At 44.3% G+C, this 22,880-nt stretch overlaps 1 protein-coding gene across 7 annotated transcripts in view; it reads right to left on the reverse strand.

Annotated features, from left to right (window-relative positions):
• Positions 1 to 22,880, reverse strand: part of DENND4C (DENN domain containing 4C) — a 177,188-nt gene that overhangs the window by 15,977 nt on the left and 138,331 nt on the right. For 5 of the 7 annotated variants that reach the window (XM_059724674.1, XM_059724671.1, XM_059724672.1 and 2 more), the window contains 8 exons: positions 21,403 to 21,525; positions 19,685 to 19,828; positions 16,897 to 18,050; positions 12,728 to 12,908; positions 10,956 to 11,065; positions 3,109 to 3,284; positions 1,764 to 1,946; positions 648 to 837 (listed from right to left, as the gene is read on the reverse strand). In XM_059724674.1, the coding sequence (XP_059580657.1) occupies positions 648 to 837; positions 1,764 to 1,946; positions 3,109 to 3,284; positions 10,956 to 11,065; positions 12,728 to 12,908; positions 16,897 to 18,050; positions 19,685 to 19,828; positions 21,403 to 21,525 (2,261 nt within the window). The remainder of the gene's footprint in view (positions 1 to 647; positions 838 to 1,763; positions 1,947 to 3,108; positions 3,285 to 10,955; positions 11,066 to 12,727; positions 12,909 to 16,896; positions 18,051 to 19,684; positions 19,829 to 21,402; positions 21,526 to 22,880) is intronic. The other 2 variants (XM_059724675.1, XM_059724678.1) reach the window with 2 other exon arrangements.

Genomic DNA, 22,880 nt, shown 5'->3' on the forward strand with positions numbered 1-22,880 from the left:
TGGTCCCATCCTCCATGAGGTTGAACCAGAGCAGGCTGCCCTGTGCCTCATCTGCATATAGATTTTTAGACGATACCAGGACTCGTGACAAGAACACCTGGTTCCAGTCATGAGTCAGGGGCTAATTAACACATGGATCCTTTGTGAGGGGTATCTGGAATACATACACATGCTGAGCAATGCTGAGCTGCGGGGTCACCATGGCTTGAAGTCCTGTTGACTCTGCTGGGGCCCAGTATGGTAAATCATGAGCCTTTGGCTTTGGACTAATATCACGCATAGTTTGTATTATATATTATGTATTATGTAGGTACCAAAGTGGTGCTTAAAAGTGTGTTTATGGAGTACCTGTGCTAAATCTTGTAGCAGTTTCAGGGCTGTCTTATGGTTGAGTAAATACAGTATTTCAAACCAAGCAGTACTGTTCAAAATGCCTGGAGACAAGGGGAAATCCTTTTCTCTTATTAGAAGATAATATTTCACTTTCCAGGCAGTAAATAGAAGGATGAAAATGAGGGTATACATTTGAGCTGGACAGGACCCCAAGCAATCAAGAATGGCAAGTTGCAGTCAGACTCAGAGAATGTTGTTTATACTGCAATTCACTAACTTACATCAGGTATCACGGGAATTATTAGCAAACATACCACAACTTCTTGCAAGCTGTTTGGAAGGCTAACTGTTGAAATTCCATGAGATGGTCTCTGTGACAGATCAATATTTTGCAGGGGGCCCCCCACACTATGGCTCCGAGTCAAAGATGCTCCTGGTTTTGGTGGATTGTTGCCAGATGTTGTCACTGCTCTGGGGCCCTTACTCTGTTCTTCAGGCATATTACTGTTTAAATTTCAGAAAAGAACATGTCAATATATTACTTTTCAGCAACAGCTGGTGAAAGGAGCTAGAGGAAGACTATCAGATAGGCATCCCCAAACTATTTTCATCTACTGAAAGGAAAAAAACCCAGTCATTTGGGTGAATGCAACACAGAAAACCTCAGCACAATACACATGGGAAAACACATGGGAAAAAATGCGTGCAACAATAGAAAAAGGAACAGGGGGTATTTTACTTTCATTTTAACTCTTAAAATTTACCATTAAGGAGCCTCTATCTTGTCTACATATTTGGCACAGAAATGGATCCAGGCAAAGACTGAAAGGTGCTCTTTTGTCAGCTCAAACAAACCCCCCCTCCCCCCACACCTGAACACATTTCATATCCTTTGACATGCATCTAATCAGTGAACTAAAGCAAGATCTTGCCATTGACTAGTCATAATTATTGAGTGCAACTCACATAGTAAATAGCACATTATGAACACTCTCAGGACTGTCTGTAGGCAATGCATTTAAAACTTGAATTATTTAAAAAAATTAAATTGCAGAACAAGAAGTCTGCTCTGAGATGATCTGCAAGTAAGAAAGACAAAATACACAGCATAACATTTTAGATGGAAATATGATGCTTGGGTCTCTTTAAGAGACACGTGACACGAGAGTTCAGCAAGAAGAACAGATCAAAACTGGTTTACTACATTGTGTAAAATAAAAATAAAAGTAAACCTGTTCTTATCAGTTTACTTGATCTTGAGGCTCAATAACAAGAATGACTCCTGTGCCCTCTCTTACAGGCTATCATTTAACATGCAGTGGGATAAGGCTATGCCAAGTGTACATTTTTCTAGAAATGAAACAGTTTTGAAAATGCTGTTAAGTTTCTAAATTAAACCAAGAACACATACATCCCTTTCTCTTCCTTACCTCTGCTCAGGTGTAGAGCTTGTTTCTTCAACTATGATCTCATTGGAGTTTGGATGATCTGAAAAACTCATCAAATCAGCAACAGCAGAGCTGGATGCAGGTTTCAGCTCCAGAGGATCAGTAGTTATTGGAATGTTACCACTGTGTAAGCTATCTCCAGAGATACTTGGTTTCAGAAAAAAGCTAAATGATAATAAGGGAAGATTAAGAAAATGGTGAGGAGGAAGGTTAATGTTATACAAGTATACAAACACTGAACTGACTTTCCAAATATTTGCAATAGAAATTATACAAGGGCAAAGAAAAAACTGGCATTCTATACAAAAAAACACAAATCCAATATTAAAACTTGGGGTAAGCTCTAGAATACAAATAAACTGCCACTCCTCACTACAAGAATACATCAAGGAACAACTAATATTAGTCAACAGAATATTCTGTCTTGGTGAGTACATAGATGGCCAAACAAGAAAAAGATTTAACCAAAATACTGTTGAGGATGGGTATTTTAAATTAATAATAAGATTGTAAAAACAGAAAGATGACATATTAAGGGTCCAATACATCAGGAATGGATCTGATTTTCCAAGGATCTTTTAAATGTAAGTTTTATTTATATTTTGGCTTTTCTGGCCTGCTGACAGACACAGATGCAAAAATGAATGCTACCTGATAGTACTAAGATGAGCCAACAAAAGTCACAATTATCTTAAGAGCAATGACAAAAGTTATTGAGACAGAACACAAAAATGCTGGTGACATCATAGGCAAATAGGCTCTTCACTATCATTTGGTCCTTCAAACTGGCCAAACTAGACAGTGACTTATCATGAACCCTGCAGAACCTTCTTAAACCTGGTCATGGAAGAAACCTTATTTGCTGAAGTTTAGACAAATATTCTAACAACAGAGCTCTTCTGCAATTTTTGTTTATTTTAAAATCATTATACATTAGTTTAGGTTTTTTTGTTTGTTTTTTTAAAGGACATACAATCTTCTAAACAGCAACATTTATGTGGGAAATGCTTCAGAAAATGAGACATTTGAAGGCATAATCAAGTATTTGCCTTGATTATGCCTTAGGCCAGCCTAAGTATTTATTGTTTTCTGGTTACTATACCATAAGGCTCAGTGGTTCAGGATCTTTTTAATTTGCTTTTTCTGTTTGTACAACCACAAGTAAAACAGCTAGTGATTTGTAATGGCTACATAAGCAGTAAAAAGTATCTTTATTTTTCCAAGTTCCCTAATAAGTCCTCATTACCAAAACAGACAAAATGAGCATGCAAAATCCATGTGCAGAATTTAATGGAAAAAGGCAAAGCACTTAGAAAAATCTACCAACCTAGCAGAGCCACGAAAGTCTTTAAATTCCACATTAAGAAGAGGTAAGAAAGTGCTTTTACAGAAGGGACAAGTGGTGTTCAAGTTGGAATCATCTGCAGTCCATCCAGCCATAATTTCTTCATCGTAAACTAAAGCTTCACATGCCCGACACTGAGAGCAACTTGACATCAACACCTGCAACAGAAAACAAGGAACATAAACGTTTTAAAGCCTTTTAAAACCCAGCTGTGTCAGTATAATGCCCACCCTGTCCTGACAAAGAGGTGTCAGAACAGTCTGGAGACCTTGGTTTTGTTTTCATCACTGTCACCTTATCATGGTGCTCAAGGTTACACATTATCCTTTTTTGTGCATCTCTTACCTATAAAATGATAGTAATGATGATCATCATATATTAACTGCACTGATCTTTATGAAAAGCATGTGAGTGCTAAATACACTAAATACACTGCTAAAGTGGTAGTCACATACCACTGTAAAGCTTTTAAAGTACATGATGCATAAAAACATTAACCCCTAAAATGCATCTCCTGCATGTATATTATAAATCTGTACACTTCTGCTTTTACTAAAAAGTCTGTATAGGGAATAGTAGCAAAATGTATTCTTCCCCAGTAGAAGTGCCATGCTTTGATTGTTTTGAAACTGGACTAGAGAAAGCGCTAGAACATCCTGACACGCTCCAAGAGCAGTGCGAGACACGCGGGTGCAAGCCCGCTGCGCCCCCGCTCTCCCAAAGGCCCCAGCGACCCCCAACTGGTGCAGGGCGCTCCCACCAACCCCCAGCAGCAGCCGGAGGTAAGTGGGGCCCTTGGTGGGAGGTACTAGCCCCAGCCTAGCCACAGGGAGGCAGCTACGCTGGAGCCGAGAAGGGTCTCAACCTGCCCCGGCTCCCATTTCACCCAGCCCCCCAGGGAGCCACGCAACCGGAGCCTCGCGAACAGGCCGTGCAAACAGGTGCGCTTGTCTGCCTGGCACGTGAGTTAGCATGGAGTTTGCGCAGGAGGGCAAGTGGAAGGGCCCACGGCCCTGCCTGTGTGCCCCCGCCCTAGGAAAGCCAGCCCCAGCTGTAGCCAGCCCACCAGTGGCATGCCACGAATGGGCATGTGTCACAACCCAAGGGTCCCCACCTCTGGCACCTCAGAGACCGCCACCCAGATGGAGCCCATGGTTCCAGGCTCCACACAGACAGAGCCTCAGGGGCACAATGGTGGGAGTCTACTACAGACCTCCCACCCAAAGTCAAGAGCTTGACCAGGAGTTCACCATGGAATTGGCTGAGGCCCGCATGCTCCAGTTCCATGGCTGTCATGGGAGACTTCAACAACCCAGACATCTCGTGGGAAGAGCGCTCGGCTAAATCCGAGTGGTTGCAAAGCTTCCTCTTGCGCGTAGATGACCTCTACCTGACACAAGAGGTCTACGGTCCAACGAGAGGTAAAAGCACTTCTCAACCTGGTACTGGCAACCGGGGATGACCTAATCAGCAACCTAATGATCTAAGGGAAGCTGGGTGACAGCGACCACGAGCTGATCACCTTCACCATCTGCTGTAAAGCTGGCAAGTCAGTCAGCAATACAGAAGTCCTTGACTTCAGGAAAGCTGACTTTGACAAGCTCAGGAAACTTGTTGGTGAGGCCCTAAGGGACCATGACTCCAAGGGGAGGGGAGCTCAGGAAGAGTGGTTGCTCCTCAAGGGATCGATCCTCGAAACACAAGATAATGCTATTTCATCTCAGAGGAAAGGCAGCAAAAGAGCACAGCAGCCCCCTTGGCTCTCCAGGGAACTAGCGGACCTCCTGCAGCAAAAAAGAAAGGCCTACAAAGGATGGAGGATGGGATCCACCTCCAAGGAGGAATATTCCGCACTGGTCTGGTCCTGAAGGGAGCAAACCAGGAAAGCCAAGGCTGCAATGGAATGCCAACTAGCTACAAGTATCAAAGACAGTAAAAAGTCCCTTTTTAGATATGTGGGGAGCTGGCAACATTGGACCTCTGCTAAACCAGATGGGACAACTGACAACTGACGCCCAGGAAAAAGCCAACCTATTAAATGGGTACTTTGCATCCGTCTTTCATCAGTCCCATGGGACGCCCCTGCCCACTATGGGACAGAGGGCCTGGGTGAGGGAGATTCCCTGCCCTCCATCAATGCTTACCTCATGAAGGAACACCTTGAGAGGATGGACACCTTCAAGTCAGCTGGCCCTGACAATCTACACCCCAGGGTACTCAAGGAGCTGGCTAGCATCATAGCCCAGCCTCTGGCATTCCTGATGCTATGGTGAAGTGCCTGAAGATTGGAAGAAGGCCAGTGTGGTGCCTATCTTCAAGAAAGGCTTATCAGCCTGACATCTATCCTGGGGAACGTCTTAAAAAAGATTATTAAGGAGGCCATTCTCAACAGACTGGCCGATGGCAACTTCCTGAGGAATAGCCAGCACGGGTTTGTTGCGGGTAGGTCTTGCTTGACCAATCTTATCTCCTTCTACGACCAGGTGACCCATCACCTGGACAAGGGGGAGGAGATTGACGTCATATATCTTGACTTCAAAAAAGCCTTCAATCTGGTATCTCATGATCACCTCTTGACAAAACTGGCCAACTGCGGCCTCAGGTCCATCGTGATCTGCTGGCTGGGGAATCGGCTCCGTGGTCAGACCCAGAGGGTGGTGGTTGATGGAAGTCAATTGTCATGGTGCCCTGTGACCAGTGGGGTCCCTCAAGCCTCTGTCCTTGGACCCATATTGTTCAACATCTTAATTAATGATGTGGACATTGAAGTCAGAAACAGACTGGCCAAGTTCGCCGATGATACCAAACTCTGGGGTAAAGAATCCACACCTGAGGACAGGAGGGTGATCCAGGCTGACCTTGACAGGCTCAAGAAATGGGCAGACGAAAACCTGATGGTGTTTAACACTGAAAAATGCAAAAATTCCTTCCTTCCTTGGAAGAAAAAACCTGCAGCATCCTTATAGGCTTGGCAGTGCTACATTGGTTAGTGCTACGGATGAAAGGGACTTGTGGGTCATGACTGACCACAAGATGAACATGAGCTTTCAATGTGATGCTACGGCTAGTAAAGCAAGCAAAACACTGGCTTGCATCCATAGATGCTTCTCAAGCAAATCCCAGGACATCATTCTCCCATTGTACTCAGCCTTGGTAAGGCCGCAGCTGGAGTACTGCATTCAGTTTTGGGCTCAATTCAAAAAGGATGTGGAGAAGCTTGAGAGAGTCCAGAGAAGAGCCACACGCATGATCAGAGGTCAGGAAAACAGACCTTACGATAACAGGCTGAGAGCTATGGGACTCTTTAGCCTGGAAAAGCACAGGCTCAGGGGTGATCTGATGGCCATCTATAAATTTATCATCAGTGGTGTTCACCAGGATCTGGGGAGATGATTGTTCACCAGAGTGCTTCAAGGGATGACAAGTTTGAACGGTTATAAACTTCAGCAAGACCGTTTCAGGCTGGACATAAGGAAGTATTTCTTCATTGTCCGAGCCCCCAAGGTCTGGAATAGCCTGCCACCGGAGGTGGTTCATGCACCTACATTGAACACCTTCAAGAGAAATTTGGATGCTTATCTTGCTGGGATCCTATGACCCCAGATGAATTCCTGCCCCTTGGGCAGGGGGCTGGACTCTTCCGAGGTCCCTCCCAGCCCTAATGTCTATGAAATCTATGAAATCCTGGAGAACAATAATTCTGCAATGGGTGGAGGAATGATCGGACTATGGGCCTGGACAGATATAATGTTTTCAGTGGCATAACTGATACTGCACCATTGTAAAGAAGTAGCTAGTAGACAAAGCACACCCTTAAACCAAGCTAATTTTGCTCAATCTAGTGAAGAATTACCCTTGAAAGAATGAGTGGTGAAATAAACTACAAGTATAAGTCTTGCGAGGTTAGATTTTCTTTCCATATCCATTGTGGCTAAGTACACACATTTGGGGGCATTAGGAGGAGGTTAAATCAGTTCAAAATGGCTGCCTGATATCAGGTAAGTCAGGATAGGGGGCTTAGTGGCGGGGGAGGGGGTTGGGAATCCAGCAGGCTGGAGGGAACTGGGGGTCCACCAATGGATTGGGGGCAGGTGCTACCCACGGGTGGGCTGGGGGAGGGGCAGCAATGACCTGCAGGTGTGGTGGGGGAGCAGGTGCAACCTGCAAGGAGTAGGAGGGCAGGTATGACCTGCAAGTGGGGGGAGGGGCAGGTATGACCCCTCCCACCCATTTTTTGCTGGGGTCTGGGAGTGTCTGGCAGGGTTAGTGGCACTCGTGGGGTCCATGGGGGAGCTTGAGAAGATCAGGGACTACTTGTAACATCCTGATCCCCACTTCCTGGTGAACCAACACCCCCATCCCTCCTGCCCTTCCCTGCACCGGGACTTATTTGCTTGGCTTCGGCAGCAGCATACACTGATAAACATGGCTGCACCTGCAGCAGCTTGTGGGATGGGAACTGACAGGGCTGGCCGGCCCAGAGGGTGGGAGGGAAGGGCCTGTGCAGGGAAGGGGGGGGGGGGGAAGGGGGAGTTAAAAGAGCAGCCCCAGGGCTGGACCCAGTGGCTAGGTTTTCCCCATAGGGAAAGTGTACAGAATTTTCATGCACTGGTTTGACCCAAATCACATAAATTTGATACTACACAGATCCAGGTCTATCTTAAACTGGATTCTGCAATTTTTAGACCAGTTTGTGTGCATGGAACTTCTGTACCTGTAACTATACAGAAGTTAAGTATAAAGATGTCAGTCACTGAGATTGGGTCTGTAAGCGTAAGACTGGCACTGGGACGAGCTAAGTTGAAATTGGAAGGCCATTTTGAACCCACTTTAACTTCCCCAAAAGTAGAACTTTCCCTATACTTAGCAAGTGGGGTCAACAGGTTATTACTTGCTCCCCTGTCACCTGGTGAGGGACTATATTAACTACCTACTGCGTGAGCTGCACATCTGTACAATCTCAATACTGGTGCAACTAATGATGTTCATGTATTATTCATGTACAACATCTAGCCACATCCCAAGTAACCTTAGGTCTTTCCATCAATATTTTCTGTAACTCCCTTCACCTGCCTTTTCAAGTTCACAACCAAAGAATGCAAGAGGTCTCATTCTAAAGTATTTTCTTTTACCATTACCATCTCCTCACATCTCATGATAAAAGGAAGATTGGGGAGTCTACATAACAAAAATATTAAGAAGAATATTTAGAAGATAAACTATTTGGGTCCTAGATACCCAAAATGAAACAACTGCAAAACTGCTATTTTGATGCAAAAGCTGTTTTCGCATTGGTCACAAAGCCAATACCAGAAGCCTAAAAGCACCAACTGGCAACCAGAAAAAGGAGCATGATAACTCAATTATCAATTAAAAAGCCATTTTTCAAGGAAAAAAGCTTGAGAGGACTTTGTCTTGTCCGTGATGTTCTGCTACCTCCCCTTGCACTACATGTTTTGAGTTACTATTCTGTTCCTTCCAAGATTATGATAACTACTGAAATCAAAAGAATAAAAGCACTTTGTACTAGGGCTGTGTGAAACGGCTATGTTTCATTTCAGTTTCAGATTCAGTGTTTTGGAAGGACAGTGATTCATTTCAGTGTTTCGGATCATGGTCCCGTTTCAATTCGTCCGAATCTGTTTCGGAGTTTTGACAATGTTTCGGCCATAGGCTATAACGGGAATCACAAAACTGCCTATAATTTTGTCATTTTTTACCTGATTCAGATGAAAGTTGCAGAGATTGTAGTCCCTTCTGAGGGCATGAAACCTGCCAAGTTTCAAGGAGATAGGTGCAAGGGGGTTTGTGAAACGTCACCTCAAACTGTTAAAAGCAATACTTGTATCACTTGCCGGCAGCAGCAGCATGCTGTCATCTTGCACGGAGATCTGGGGGTCTGTGCCCCCCAGGAGGGCTGCGGGGCTGTGCCAGACTCCTCCCAGGGGGTGTGGACCCCCAGACCTTTGCGCAGGCTGACAGCAGGCTGCTGTTCTTCCCTCAGAGCACTGGGATTGGAAGGGACCTCAGGGACAGATCGCAGACACTGGTCAACTACAGATGTCAATCAAAGCAGTCCTTCTCCCCCCCCACCTCCTTCCCCCTTTCCCATGAGTTTTCGTTTCCCCACTAGCCCACCTCCAAAACATTTCAGATGGTTTCGTTTTGGAGCCTTCTGTTTCATTTCAGATTCGATGTTTCGGGTGCCAAAACACCTCCGAAATGAAACTGCTGCCAAAATTTTGCACAGCTCTACTTTGTACCCTAAAAATCACAGGTACTCTACTTTGTACCCTAAAAATCAACCTATACACAGGTTTCCCTCGATTTATGTGGGTTTTTTATATGCAAATTCCCTCTTATGCAATGAGAATATTTAAACCATAATTTGTTATATGCAAGGTAAATTCACTCTTACGTGATCAGCACAGATGCCCCCCTGCCCAAGCAGGTAAGTCTGTGGGGGGAGGGGAAAGGGCCATGGCCCCACTCAACCCAGTTCCAGCTGCAGCAGCCCCGAGAGCAGCCAATACCAGCTGCCTGCAACAGGGCACAGCGCAGCCCAGGAGCAGGAGTGAGTAGGGACAGGTGGAGCACAGTGCAGCCCAGTGGGGCCGCTGCAGCTGGGGCTGGGGTGAGTGCTGTTCTGTTCCCTCTACTTTGCTACCTTGTGCAGCCCTGGGAGCAGCACCCCTCCCCCTGCACCTTCCCTAGTCCCAGCCTTACTCTGTCCCTCCCTCCCTCACCACCATGGGAACCTATTCCTATTTGTTACATTGTAAAGTGGGTTCGCTTTATGCAAATTTGATTTGTGCACCGTTCTCCAGGAAGGCATGTACAGCATAAATCGAGGGAAACCTGTACCATATTTTCTCAACATATAACCACACCTTTTTCTCCATAACCAGCTAAGGGAAATTGGAATGCTCACTGTATGCAAGGAAAAGGGACCCCCACGAGTCCAGAAATTTGGTGCAGGGAAGAGCAGTAGCAGTGTTAATTGCCATGGCTTTGGGAGCCATGGCCACTAACATAGCTTTGAACCTAAGGGACAGGTCAGGCCTAGCATGTCATGTCTGGGACCATGTGCTAGCACGTGGCTCCAGAGGCAGTACCTGGTCCTGGACTTGGCATGCAGCTCTAGAGTCAGCATGTGAGGTTGGACCCAACACATTGGGTCTGGGGTCACATGCCATGTGCCAGGTCAGAAATGGCACATGGCCCAAGTCCCACCACAACAGGTCATATCCATCATATGGCCCCTGACCCAGCATAGTACAGAGCCCCAGACCCAGATACAGTACACATGCAGGGTCATTCCATGCCTAGACCTGGACCATGCCTGCGCCAGGAGAAGAGGAAGGTTTGCAAGGGAAGTGTCAAACTGCAGCTGCCACTACCTGCCTCCCCCCAGGACCTACACCTGCACAGCCAAAGAGACGGTGTCAGAAAGAGCCCGCAGCCCCAGACTGCAAGTGAGTGTCAGCCTCAGATCACTCCATAGCTACAGGCTGGTTCTGTTTGCACATTCATGAGGAAGTGGGGAGATAAGAGTGCTGCTCCTTCCAGCCATGCTGCTGCGCAACAACTTCCCAGATGCTGTCTGGAAAATTTCAGAGGAAGCCTCCTACCCACCTCTCTCTTTTCCCTACCTGCTGCTACTTAGTTACTTAATTAAGGTAAAACCTTTTTCCTTTCACGTTGCCTTTCTAAAACAGTTCATATTATATTTGGGGTGTTTTGCATGCAAGAAAATATGGATCTGGTATGCCCAAAGGCACCTAAAAAAGCATTTACATCTTACCAGTGTATAAGTGTATTGGTCTTACCTCCATTGCACAGTTCTGGAAGATGCTAGATAAACTGGTATTGTGGGAGGAGCCATGTTCTGACTTCTCAGAATCCAGACCTTTCATGCTTCTTGGGAATGAAATTTCACCTGCACCAGAGTAGAGAGACTCTTTACTCAAAGTATGTGCAATTTGATGCTGTTATTTTAAGTGACGTCAACAGTACAGAAGAATTTCAAGATTACACATAAATATATAATGTTTATGGGATATTACTGATGCAACATAAACATTCCTGTGTTTTGGTTAATGTTTTCAAGTTGTTTCTGTATGTTCATTTATGATACTGACACAATGAAACTGGGGGAAAAAAAATGATAAGGAGGCAGTGTAGTACTGATATATTTTATAGAGTTCAAGGAAAAGATAAAGGAAAAGAGGGTAGTAATGAGAACAAAAGGAATCACCTAGCTAGCTATTCTAGGACAATACCTAGTTCTCTGCAATCACGCTACAGAACTCCACAAAGAAGAAGAAAACAAAAGTAGTAGATGAGAAGGGCCAACTACAAATACAAGTGTTATGTTAGAATGCTCTCTGGCCAGGGCTCAGCCCAAAACAGGAATACAGCTGTGACTGATGTTGGGAACAGGGAAATCTAGCTTTTATCCAACAAAAATTCAAAAAAAAAAACAAAGTACCACTGCTAGGATATAATACAGGTTGGGCTGGTTCCAGAGGAAATAAAAACCTGTATGTTCAATTTCCTCAAGAGTCGTAGTCATCCTCTCACACTTACAAGTGGTCAATTGACAGAGTCCTTCTCAGAGTCTTAGAAGAAAAGCAAGTTTCTTTCTAAGAACATCCATTCCCCTCATCAGGGTAGCTGCACTCTAAGCCCAACTCCTCCTGTTCATTTACTATTCTCCTCCAGCTTAAACTTGGCTAGGAATCCCCAGGATGGACTTTAACCCTTTCCCACCCTGACAGAGTACAAGGTTAGCATTCCTTAGCTATTAAGATTAATTTGGTTTTAGAATTGAGAAGACACCAACAATTTATGTATGCTCTTTTATCAACCACTTACATCCTCGCACTCAAAATAATTCAGCACAGTTCCTATTTATTCTAAATAGGTACTGTGTACTGGTCACTTCATTTAGGTACTTAATTGGGAGTTCTTTTGAAAATCTGGTTGCTATGTTATGGATGATAGATTCATTAATAGCTGTTGAACAGAACGTTTGGAGATGTTTCCTCTGGCATCTCTAAACTAATAATGGTGGATGCCAGGGAGAGTAACTGATATGGGACAGATCACTTTAGTTCTATCCAGTTCAATGCTCTCCCTCTAATATCCATTTCTGCCATTGTTGGAGATAGGATACTGGGCTAGATGGACCATTGGTCTGGCCTGGTATGGCACTTCTAAAAATGAACAGAAGAACATCAGTTTTAATATTTTAAAGAGACTTGTTTATAGGAAGCTGATATTACATGAATAGGCAAATTCTGCGTAGCTGTAAGAGCTAAATAAAAGAGTAAGCTATGGCACTTAGATGGAAGAATTCCTTTTCTACCTGACCATCTTGTACCAAGAATGTAGAATAATCAAGTAATGCAGATAATCAAGAAATGCAATCATTATATTACACTTAGCCTTAGTATTGACTCACGCTTGCACAAATTCTGAATTTGTTAGTGCCAATAGCACCATTCCATCAAGCTACTTAATGGTTGCAGCAATGGAGAGTAGTATTCTTATTTAATTATATCCCCAAAACAATTAATTATGAAGGAAAAATCCACACCTGTTAGGTATTGCTGTTTTCCTACATCTCCACTGCTGTTGCTGCTACCTAGACTGGTAGTGCTCTGTGTGAGCTCACTGGTTACCAGCCCCAGGATTCCTGTTTTTGGTGACAGGTTGTCTCCTAAAAGGTGGTCTTCTAATCCAATGGGAAAGGGGAAGTCTTGTAGATGAGTTTCTTCCTTTAACGCAAAAAGGAAAACTTAAGACTTTTGAGTATTTCCAGATCCATTTTTGTTTTTGCTGTTTAATCTTTACTGCTAAAAATATTTTAGGAAGAACCTTATATTTACTGTCTTAACAAATAGATAAAGACTTAGATTGTACACTGTTTGTGTCAGAGCTAGGTAAAAGAAGAAAAGATAATGAACAACAGTTCCCAAACTATTAAACTAAAAAAGGATCAGAGCGCCCACTGACAGTAAGGGTAAACTGGTGAGAGAGGGTTTTAAAGAAAGGGGTTTGAAGGAAGAAAGTATTTTTGGCAGAAAATAACAAGGTGTTGGGATTTTTGGGGAAAAAATAATGGGCAAAGCTGAAAGTAAGAAACAATGGAAGCATTAAGGGAAAAGACAGGAGCAGAAGAAGTGGGAACAGCAGTTTTAGTAGACACAAAACGTATTATAAAAATAAACTAGCTAAAGGATCCAAAAATTAGGGTGACAAAGGTTAGAATGGCAGACTATTGTATCAGCATTGCAGTGCAGATAGACTAGAGCAGGGGTGGGCAAAATGTGGCCTGGGGGCCAGATGCGGCCTGCCAGGCCATTCTATCCGGCCCACTGGGCCCCTCAAAAATTTAGAAAATTAATATTTATCTGCCCTGGGCTGCCTGTCATGCGGCCCCTGATGGCTTGCCAAAACTCAGTAAGTGGCCCTCTGCCCAAAATAATTGCCTGCCCCTGGACTAGAGGGAAGAGAGATAACCAGGAAAGTGAAACTTACAGTAGCCGGTTGACACAGAACACAAGGTGAACAATAGGTTTTAGAGCTATGAGATATTTAGGAAAAAAGTCACCAAATTCTGTAAGAAAGGAGTAAGTAAGGAGTTAGTGGAATATTGGACACAGGGGAAGTCAGATATAAGACAAAATTCATCAGGAAAGCAGAGCTGTTAATCAACAGACAAACATGGTTGAGGCAAGGGAAGAGCCAGAATGGGGTGGGGAAAGAAGAGAGAGAAAGTTGGAAGAGTGTACATAATTGCATAACTCAGAGAAAGACCTAAGCTAGAGTGGAACAAGGGAGGGCCTTTTCAAGAAGAAACATACATTTAGAAGGCGCAAACTATGGACATGGCAGGAGAAAGATTAAAAAGTTATTTCCATCCCTCCCCCTTCGAATCATGCCCTTGTACCTTCAAATATTTGTTTTCCTTCTTAGCAAAAAGGTTCCCTTGATCTGGTTTCCACACCTAACCTTGCTCTAAATCTTAGGTCACAATTCCAGGAATCTACTCTGTCCTCGTGTTTCCTGGACTCCTTCTTCTAGTTTTGAATACAACTGTCATTAGCCTGGCTTCTTTAAGATTGTGGAATTCACTTTTTTATAAGTCATATAAAGGTTTCCCTCGATTTATGCAGTACATGTGTTCCCGGAGAATGGTGCATAAATCGAATTTGCCTAAAGCAAACCACCTTTACAATGTAACAAATAGGGATAGGTTCCCATGGGGGTGAAGGAGGGAGGGAGTGAGGCTAGGACTAGGGAAGGGGCGGGGGGAGGGGTGCTGCTCCTGGAGCTGCACAAGGCAGCAAAGCAGATGGATCAGAGTGGCACTTACCCCAGCCCTGGCTGTAGCGGCCCTGGGAGCGGCTGACACCAGCTGCCTGCAGCCGCTGGGCTGCACTGTGCCCTTGTTGAACAGTTACAAATGTCCAACTCGGGATCCTTAAAATTCTAGTTTATTAGGCAGATTGAAACACTGTAATCATAAACCTTGGGGCTGGTCCACACACACACATGCACACACATACACACACACACAGTAGCAGGCTACAGAGTCAGGTATACCTATCCTACAAGCGCTGGAGTCTGTCGTTGAGGCTTCTTTCAGTGTGGTGTTATCTTCCAGAAGGGGGTCGCTGGCTGGTCCTTCTGGCTGGACAGGTCTGGTCGAGTTGGAGATCAAGAGGGCGCCACTGAGGGTCACTTTTCACTGCCTTTTATCTGTCCTTGGCAGACTTTGGTGACTCCCCAGTTTTCTGGTTTGCCCAATCCAGGGGTCATTGACCCTCGTGGGACTTCCCCCCCCTCGGTGGCTACTGGACAGCATCTGTCAGCCCCAGGGGTCGTCCACATGTACGTGCAGGTTTGGGAGTCCGTTGATGAATTTAGAATAGGGCTCTGGGAGTGGTCGATCTGGAGATATTCAGCCCAAAAGTTGGTCTCTGGTGTTGATTAAGTCAGGCCAGGGCTTCTAGCCCTTGATCAGTGAGGTAAAGAGATTTCCCGGTTGTTACACTGTCTTCAGCTTCCAGGTGATAATTGCTGCCTGCTTCCATGTTACACATTCAATCACTGATTCACTCACTCTTTCAGAGGCCAGCCTGATACAGGGAAGGGCAGTTTGATTTCTGCCTTTGTTAACAATGTTACAATGTATAACTTACTAAAACACATTTAGTTGAAAGTTGAAAGGTGAGGAGTATAAAATATAAGCTACAAATGCCATGGCACACAAATAGATAAAAATACCAAACTACAAGGGGAGATACAAAATGCACACATACAAATTTTAAAATACAATTCCTTATCTTAAAGTGAAAGAGAGAGGAAGGAAGAAAAGGTAGAAAAAGAGAAACATATCCAAAGAGGGGAGAGCAAATGCAGGCAAGAGGAAAAGGGGGCTTTCTGCTACATTAGAGGAAAAGGGGGCTTTCTGCTACACCCTGAGCCCCACAGTGCTCTGCCTATCCTCACTCACCCCAGCTCCTGCTGCAGTAGCCCAGGGAGTGGCCGATGCCAGCTGCCTGTAGCCACTGGACTGCACCGTGCCCTGGTTCAGGCAGCTGGTGTTGGCCGCTCCCAGGGCTGCTGCAGCCAGGGCTAGGCCCTGCCATGCCCCGCACCACCCAGGGCTCCGCTTGCTCGTACTCACCCCAGCCCATGCTGAAGCAGCCCCAGGAGCAGCTGACACCAGCTGCCTGCACCAGGGCACAGTGCAGCTCAGTGGCTACAGGCAGCTGGCATCGGCCGCTTATGGGGCTGCTCCAGCACAGGCTGGGGTGAGAATGGACAAGAGGAGCCCCGGGCAGCACAGGGCACAGTACTCACCCCAGCCCCAGCTGCAGCGGCCCCGGCCAACACCAGCTGCCTGTAGTTGCTGGGCTGCACCGTGCCCCGAACCCCCCAGGGCTCTGCCTGTCGCCATTCACCCCGGCAGTGGCTGATGCCAGCTGCCTGTAGCCGTTGGGCTGCACTGTGCCCCGATGCAGGCAGCTGGTGTCGGCTGCTCCCAGGGCCACTGTAGCCGGGGCTGTGGTGAGTGCCACGCCTCATGCCGCCCGGGGCTCTGCTTGTCCGCACTCACCCCAGCCCAGGCTGGAGTGGCCCTGGGAGCAGCTGGCATGGTGCAACCCAGGAGCAGAGGGGGGGGACACGCAGTGGAGCACAGTGGAGCTCAGCAACTGCAGGCAGCCAGCACCAGGCACCAGCTGCTCGGAAAGCTGCTGCAGCCAGGGCTGGGGTGAGTGGAGCCATGGCCCTTTCCCCTCCCCCCACAGACTTACCTGTTTGGGGGGCGGGGCATCTATGCTGAAGAGAAAATTTACCTCGCATATAATGAATTATGGGTCTTAATATGCTCATCGCATAAGAGCAAATTTGGATATAAAGAACCTGCATAAGTTGAGGGAAACCTGTACTGCATCAAGTAAACTTCTAATATAGTTTGTGCTCTGGTTTCATGATGCTTTCTGATAAGTGATGCAAGCTGAATATTACTAACAGTGGCTGAAGATAAGCCAAAATGTTCTCTCTCAGTTGTTTAAGAACATTTAAAACACATTTTCACTAAATCAGAAACAAACAAACAAACCCCCCCAAAACCAAGCAAATACAAAACAGCCCCCTAAATAAGAGCCGTAACACAAAAAATATACAAGCAATAAAAAGGACAGCCCCCACCTCCACAATCTACAACAATATAACATATGAAAATATACTTGCCTCATCTTCTGAGTAGTTGTAGGCTGAGGCTACAGCTCCCCACATCTTACTGGCTACATTAGCTGCTTGTTTCATGCCTGACTTCAGAATGTCTATTTTCGGTCCAGAAAGTATGTTATCTAACTTCAGACTGGATAAAGTTGTAACCACAGATCCCAGTGAGCCATGCTGAGGAGAATGACCCAGCCCCGTTACAGATGAAGACCGCTCCTTCTGCACTCGTGAACGGAACGGTTGCTTTGGTCGCCCGGCAAAGGTTTTGGACCTGGAAACTGAAGGGCTCTTCCTATTTTCATGTTGCTTTGGAACTCGTGGAATTGAATCTGAAGGTAGGCTTGATCTCTTGTCTTGGGAGTGATCAAGTGTACTAGATACTGTTGTTTCTCTGCTCTCTTCCTTGTGTACCTCCATGCTGGGAAATTTGCTACCAACAGGGCTTTTCAGGTTCATGTAGCTTTCTATTTCATCAGCCAGATAACGCGATACAACTGGCATTGTCTTTTCTTCAGTCTCTGAGCATTTTGGCTTTATGCTTTCAGTAGCCAGCAGAGATAAAGGATCTGAGCCCACTTCAACATCTTCCCTTTCTACAGGCTTAACAACTCCATACAAGCTATTCCTTTTATTTGCTGCATCTTTGGGTTCCATTTTCCCATTTGTGGACTGATTACCAGCCAGCAGTTTGGTAAGGTGGTCTTCTGCTTTGTCTGCATTGTCATCACCTCCATTCTCAAGGTGCTCTGGCCCTTCCTCAGGCTCCTCCATCACTGGTGAGGACCTATGTTCCAATTCCCAAGTACCTTTACTCATATAAGTCCTATTGCCACTCAGCGCAGGGACCTGCTGGTCACCCATACTGTCAAAGTTAAGGGATTTACTAGTATGTGTGGGTGATGTTTTGGCCCCAGATAAAGCAGCTGTGAGAATCTTGGCATCTGCTCCCATCATTATTGCAATTTCACTAGAAATCAAGTCCAAACTGCCTTTCTTCAACAGCATACCTGCTCTGCTTTCACTGCTAAAACTGCAGCTCCTCTCTGAAAAAAGTTTCTGTCTCTTCTGTCCTTTTTCACTTGTTTTCTTGGGAGAAGCATCATCAAAGACTGAACCTTCAATGGAATCCTGAGCTATGAAGGGTGGGATAGATGCAGTTCCTAAAAAGAATGCAGGTAGCTATTACATGATATGCCACTACCACCAACACGGACTGAGACTAGTCCTCTAAGGCCCTTGCCAGATGTGCAGGTAAAGGCACAATAGGATCTAATGCACAATCCATACACTCATGCTTCCTGCCATGACACATGTGCATGGCAGGAAGTATGATGGACTGCACATCAGATCTCATCATTCCTTTTCACCAGTACACGGTGCACCCCTGCAGCTGGGAGCCCAGATCAGCTGATGGGGCTTCTAGCCATGGGAGGACATGCTGTACCCCCATGCTGGGAGCCCCATCAGCTGCAGGCTCCCAGCCTCAGTGGTACATGGTCTGTCTCCATGGTTGGGAGCTCCCAACTGCAGGGGTGCACCTGGCCACAAGTTTGATTCATGGTGTCATAGGATCCAGCCACAAAGTTATTATACATTTTTTGTGGAACAACATTGTGGCTTATTCCTTGCTTTATGATGCTGTTAACTGCTTTAAGGTGTGGCCAGGTTACAACTTAAGGTGTGACATTTCAAGTGTAATGTGTGGCAGGGGCCCAAGTACAAGTCAGATGGTCTGCACTATTTTCAACATTTTACAAGTTTCCTAATGAAAAAGTAGTAAGCCTACTTGAGAGCAACCCTGCAAAGATAACATTGAATCACAAGATATCTGTGGAAAGATTAAAATTATTGCTTTGTTTAGTATTAGTCTGAATAGCACCCTCAGACCCAGAGCAAAGATGGGAATTTGGCACTCTCTCTCTCCTCCTATCAAATTCAAGAACCCATTTAATGCTCCTTGGATAATTTTTTTCCCCACAAACAAGATCATTCTTCTGCTCAGTTTTTTGCCAACCTCTACACTTTTTTTGCATTTCCTGTGGCACTGCTTCTAGGACAGCACTGTACAGCTATAGCAACAGTTCTGTGGTACATTTAAGTTCTACATGTGCTCAGTGCACGTCAGCAAGAGCAGAATGCACACCTGTGCAGACTAGCCTGTCATATCTGCAAGGTGATACTTCAGGATTGGGCTGTCAGATACTAATAATGAGATTCCCAGAGCTATTTCAGTTTCTCCTAGGGCAGCCCTTGGTTTAGTTTATGCCTGAAGCTACTTTTGCAATGCAAGCACCAATTCTGAACATTGCTAAGTACATTCTACCTAAATTATGATATCCACAAATACTACTTATCACCCAAATCATCTTATCATTGCTTAACAAACGTTGTAATTTTGTTTCTTCAGGATTCCATCAGGTGACAAAACTGTTTAGATCTGGGTGTTTCAGTTTCGCACTGGTTCCATCCTCTTCTCTAAAAGTCACCAGTTTCCTTACTCATCACATGAGGTAAGAGTGCAGCAGAAGGTAGTAAGAGTATATGAGATACTAAGCTTGGTGCCTACATAGTGATTCCTAGGCATAAAATCTCATAATTAACAAGGGAAATCAAATATATACTCCATACTATACAGCCAATCAGTGGCAGAACCAGTAATCTCTTTGAATTCTGACTGCCCTGCCCTTTCCCTAGGACCACCTTGTCAGCATGGGTTTCAAGTACATTGTATATCTCATGGGAGACATCTGCAAGTAACAAGAGTCATTGTGAACAATGCACTCCAGTGACTTACCACCACTGCTTTTTCTGCCAGTGCCATCAAAAATGCCAGATGGAACTTTCACAATACTGTTTCCCCAGGTGGGTGGCTCTGTCAGACTGTGAGGTTCTGTACTCAGCTGCTGCTTTTCACCAGAGTCATCCGCAGCGCAGACCTCTAAGAAATGAAAAGCTCAGTTTTCATTGTTCTGCCTAAACAAATAGCTTGATCTGTATTGATTGGCGCGATACACTTTAGACAAACTGTTCCATCCCTAACACACTACCTATGAATTCAGTCTTGTTCATGAAAGATGCTGACACTCAGCACTACTGGAAGTGCTCAGCAGCCTGCAGGACTGGGTTCTATAAAAGCAGTTTTTTAATCATCATTTTCTGCATGTGAAATACTACAAGACACTAGGTGCATAAACATTTTCACACTTTTGTGCATGGATTTATTTAAATGGTATATGTTAAAAATGGTACTGGCTGCTTCACAGCCAAGAACATGCACAAGTTTTGGACCACTTACATTCTATGCACTGGAACAAAGAAAAGTTAAGATGTTTCTTCCAGGAGATTTTCTAAAGTAAACTACTAACAGGACCCATAAAAGTAATGAACACACAAAATAATTAGGGTTTTCTCTCATTATTGTCCTTTGGCATTACTGCTCATAGCTGAGGCAAGATCAACTATGATTCAAAAGAGCAATGATACAACTCAGCTAAAATACCCAAGTGTGACATGAAAACACTCCTACCACTGAGCCAATTATGGTAGGCTTCAACCAGATACACAAAGTTATGCACAAGAGAAGAAGCTAGCAAGAGGAGCATTATAAGAGAAGGAGCTAGTGAGGAGCATTATAACAATTAACCACTAAGTCTCTTTGTGGTAGCTTTGTTATTTATATTATGACAACACTACAGCTTCCAAGGGAGATTTAGGCTCACAAAGAGATACATATTAAGAGGCAGGCTCTGCACTTACAAAGCTAAATCTAAATGAACTAGGCTGACAAGGGATATGAAGAACAAGAAAAATTGAGTGTGTACAGATGTACCAAGGTGACTTAAAATAAGGGGTGCCTATACACGAGCAGGGAAGCTGCTCTGAAGCACTGGAATTCCAGCACGTTGAAGCAGACTCAATTAATCGAATCTGCTGAAGCATGGCACTTACTGTGCTCCAGCAGCCTCCTGTGTCTTGTGTTTCAGCATCCTTATGCTTAAAAATGGCAGGGGGGACACTTGAACTAAAGTTCGTCAAATGAGGTTTAGATCAAGTGCCCCTCTGCCATTTTTAAGAGTGAGGATGAATGAGATGCAGCAGTGCTTTAATTAGACTGGCTTTCGGAGACACTAATTCAAGCACAGCCCCTCACACCCCTAAAGCATGTATATAAGTGCCCAAGGAGACTTGAAATAAGCCACATTGGAGCACACACATGTACATCTCCATGCTTGTAGCCATCTTGTGAGCTAAGTCAACTTAACTAATGCAACTCAAATAATGCACCTTATTAGCTTTTAAGTTGACTCAGCTCCACATATGTGTGTATGCTCCAACCGTTCAATCGGCTTAACCTTGAGAAAGTTAGTATGTGTGTATGCACCCAGTGAGCCGAGACACAACACTATGTAACCCACAACGGTAACTGTGTGGCAACCTGTCTAGGGAATTTTATTGATTACATGGCCTTGTAAAAGGTAAAAGAAACCTTCAGTGAAAAACTAAACACTTAACCTTCTGTCAAGTCTTCAGTTTTAGAAGATTTTTTTCCCATTAGTGTCCCATTTGCATGAAGGCTATATCCATCCTCCCGTACAAGTTCATCCTTGGATCCATATCCCTGGTCTGACTGACCACCTGGGAAAGGAATATAAATAGTCTAACAGGTTTCCATTTTTAAATTTGCAGATCTGTTGCACACGCCATTACTTTAGAAAATATTTTAGAGCAAGTCTACAACAAGGTTTTGAAAAAAAGTTTCAGATTAAGAAGATCATCTAATGCACACACAGAATATTAAACTTTGCGATAGCAAAAGTAGAATGACAGTAGAGACAGAAATACAAAAACCTACTTTAACAGTCTAATTGCCCTATTACACTACAATTCATTCCTGCTGGTAGCCTTTGGTAACTGATGTAGAAGGCACGGTCTCTATGGATGAGGGACTAAATTTCACATAAACCAGGAAAATTACTACAGAAATCCCTCTGCTCATTCATCTTTCTTCTCTCCCGGGAAAAAGCAATATTTCATTGCTAGGTAAGATCTGCATAAATTCAGAAATACTATACTGTTAACTTCCATTAGTGAATGCAGCTCTTAATCTGCCTAAGCTACTTTGAATTTTTGTGCTCCACTGATTCAGTTTAAACAACTTGACATAACAAAGAAAACAGACTTTCAAGTAAATAAAAGGCTCCTTTTTATTTTCTTTCACACAATTCCCATTTTACTACTTATTGCTTATTAACTATAAGCTAGTGAACATAAACAAATTGGTAACTCACTCCACCTTCTGACTCCATAAAGAATCTGTACTTTGTCAGAACATAAACCATGATAAAAGATCATATATGGGGGCTTAGTCCACAGAGCAGTATACAGCATGCTAAGACCTATTTCCTCTATCTACCAAAAATGATCTCTTTAGGTATGTAAAAAAATGGAAATGCAATGTAACCACTGTCAAGTACCAAACCTAATAAGTTTAATATCACTTCCCAAAAGTTATCAAGCCAAATGATAAATGTTTGCACCCTAGATAAGAGATAGTTAGTTACACAGATGTAAAAAACTACAGCTATCTCTTTATCTCCTTAGAGTATACATGCAGTGTAAGACTAAATTAGATAGAGATGCTTAACCAGTTAAAAATGCATTTGGTTACAGCTGTAAGCAATTTATTGTGTAAAAACATTTTGACAAAACATTTGACCTTTATTTTCTCCTATCGTTACTTTAACCATGTAGAAGCCTCTCCCCCTCCTTTGACCAACAGTGAAAATACCCTACCAATAAATGGAAATTTACCTGCATCAGTTACATTCAAAGGGCAGTACTAATGCACACGTGTATCGAAGGCTTCCTGCCATATAAGTCTGCACCCCACACCATGATAGCCAAGGACAAATGCAGCACCAAGAGACAGCAGAGAGCAAGAAGCAAAGTAACAGAGAGCAAGAAGAAGGAAAGTTCAGTCATCTAGACAA

This window comes from Alligator mississippiensis, chromosome 3 (genome assembly GCF_030867095.1).
Source record: "Alligator mississippiensis isolate rAllMis1 chromosome 3, rAllMis1, whole genome shotgun sequence".
In the NCBI taxonomy this organism is placed as follows: domain Eukaryota; kingdom Metazoa; phylum Chordata; order Crocodylia; family Alligatoridae; genus Alligator; species Alligator mississippiensis.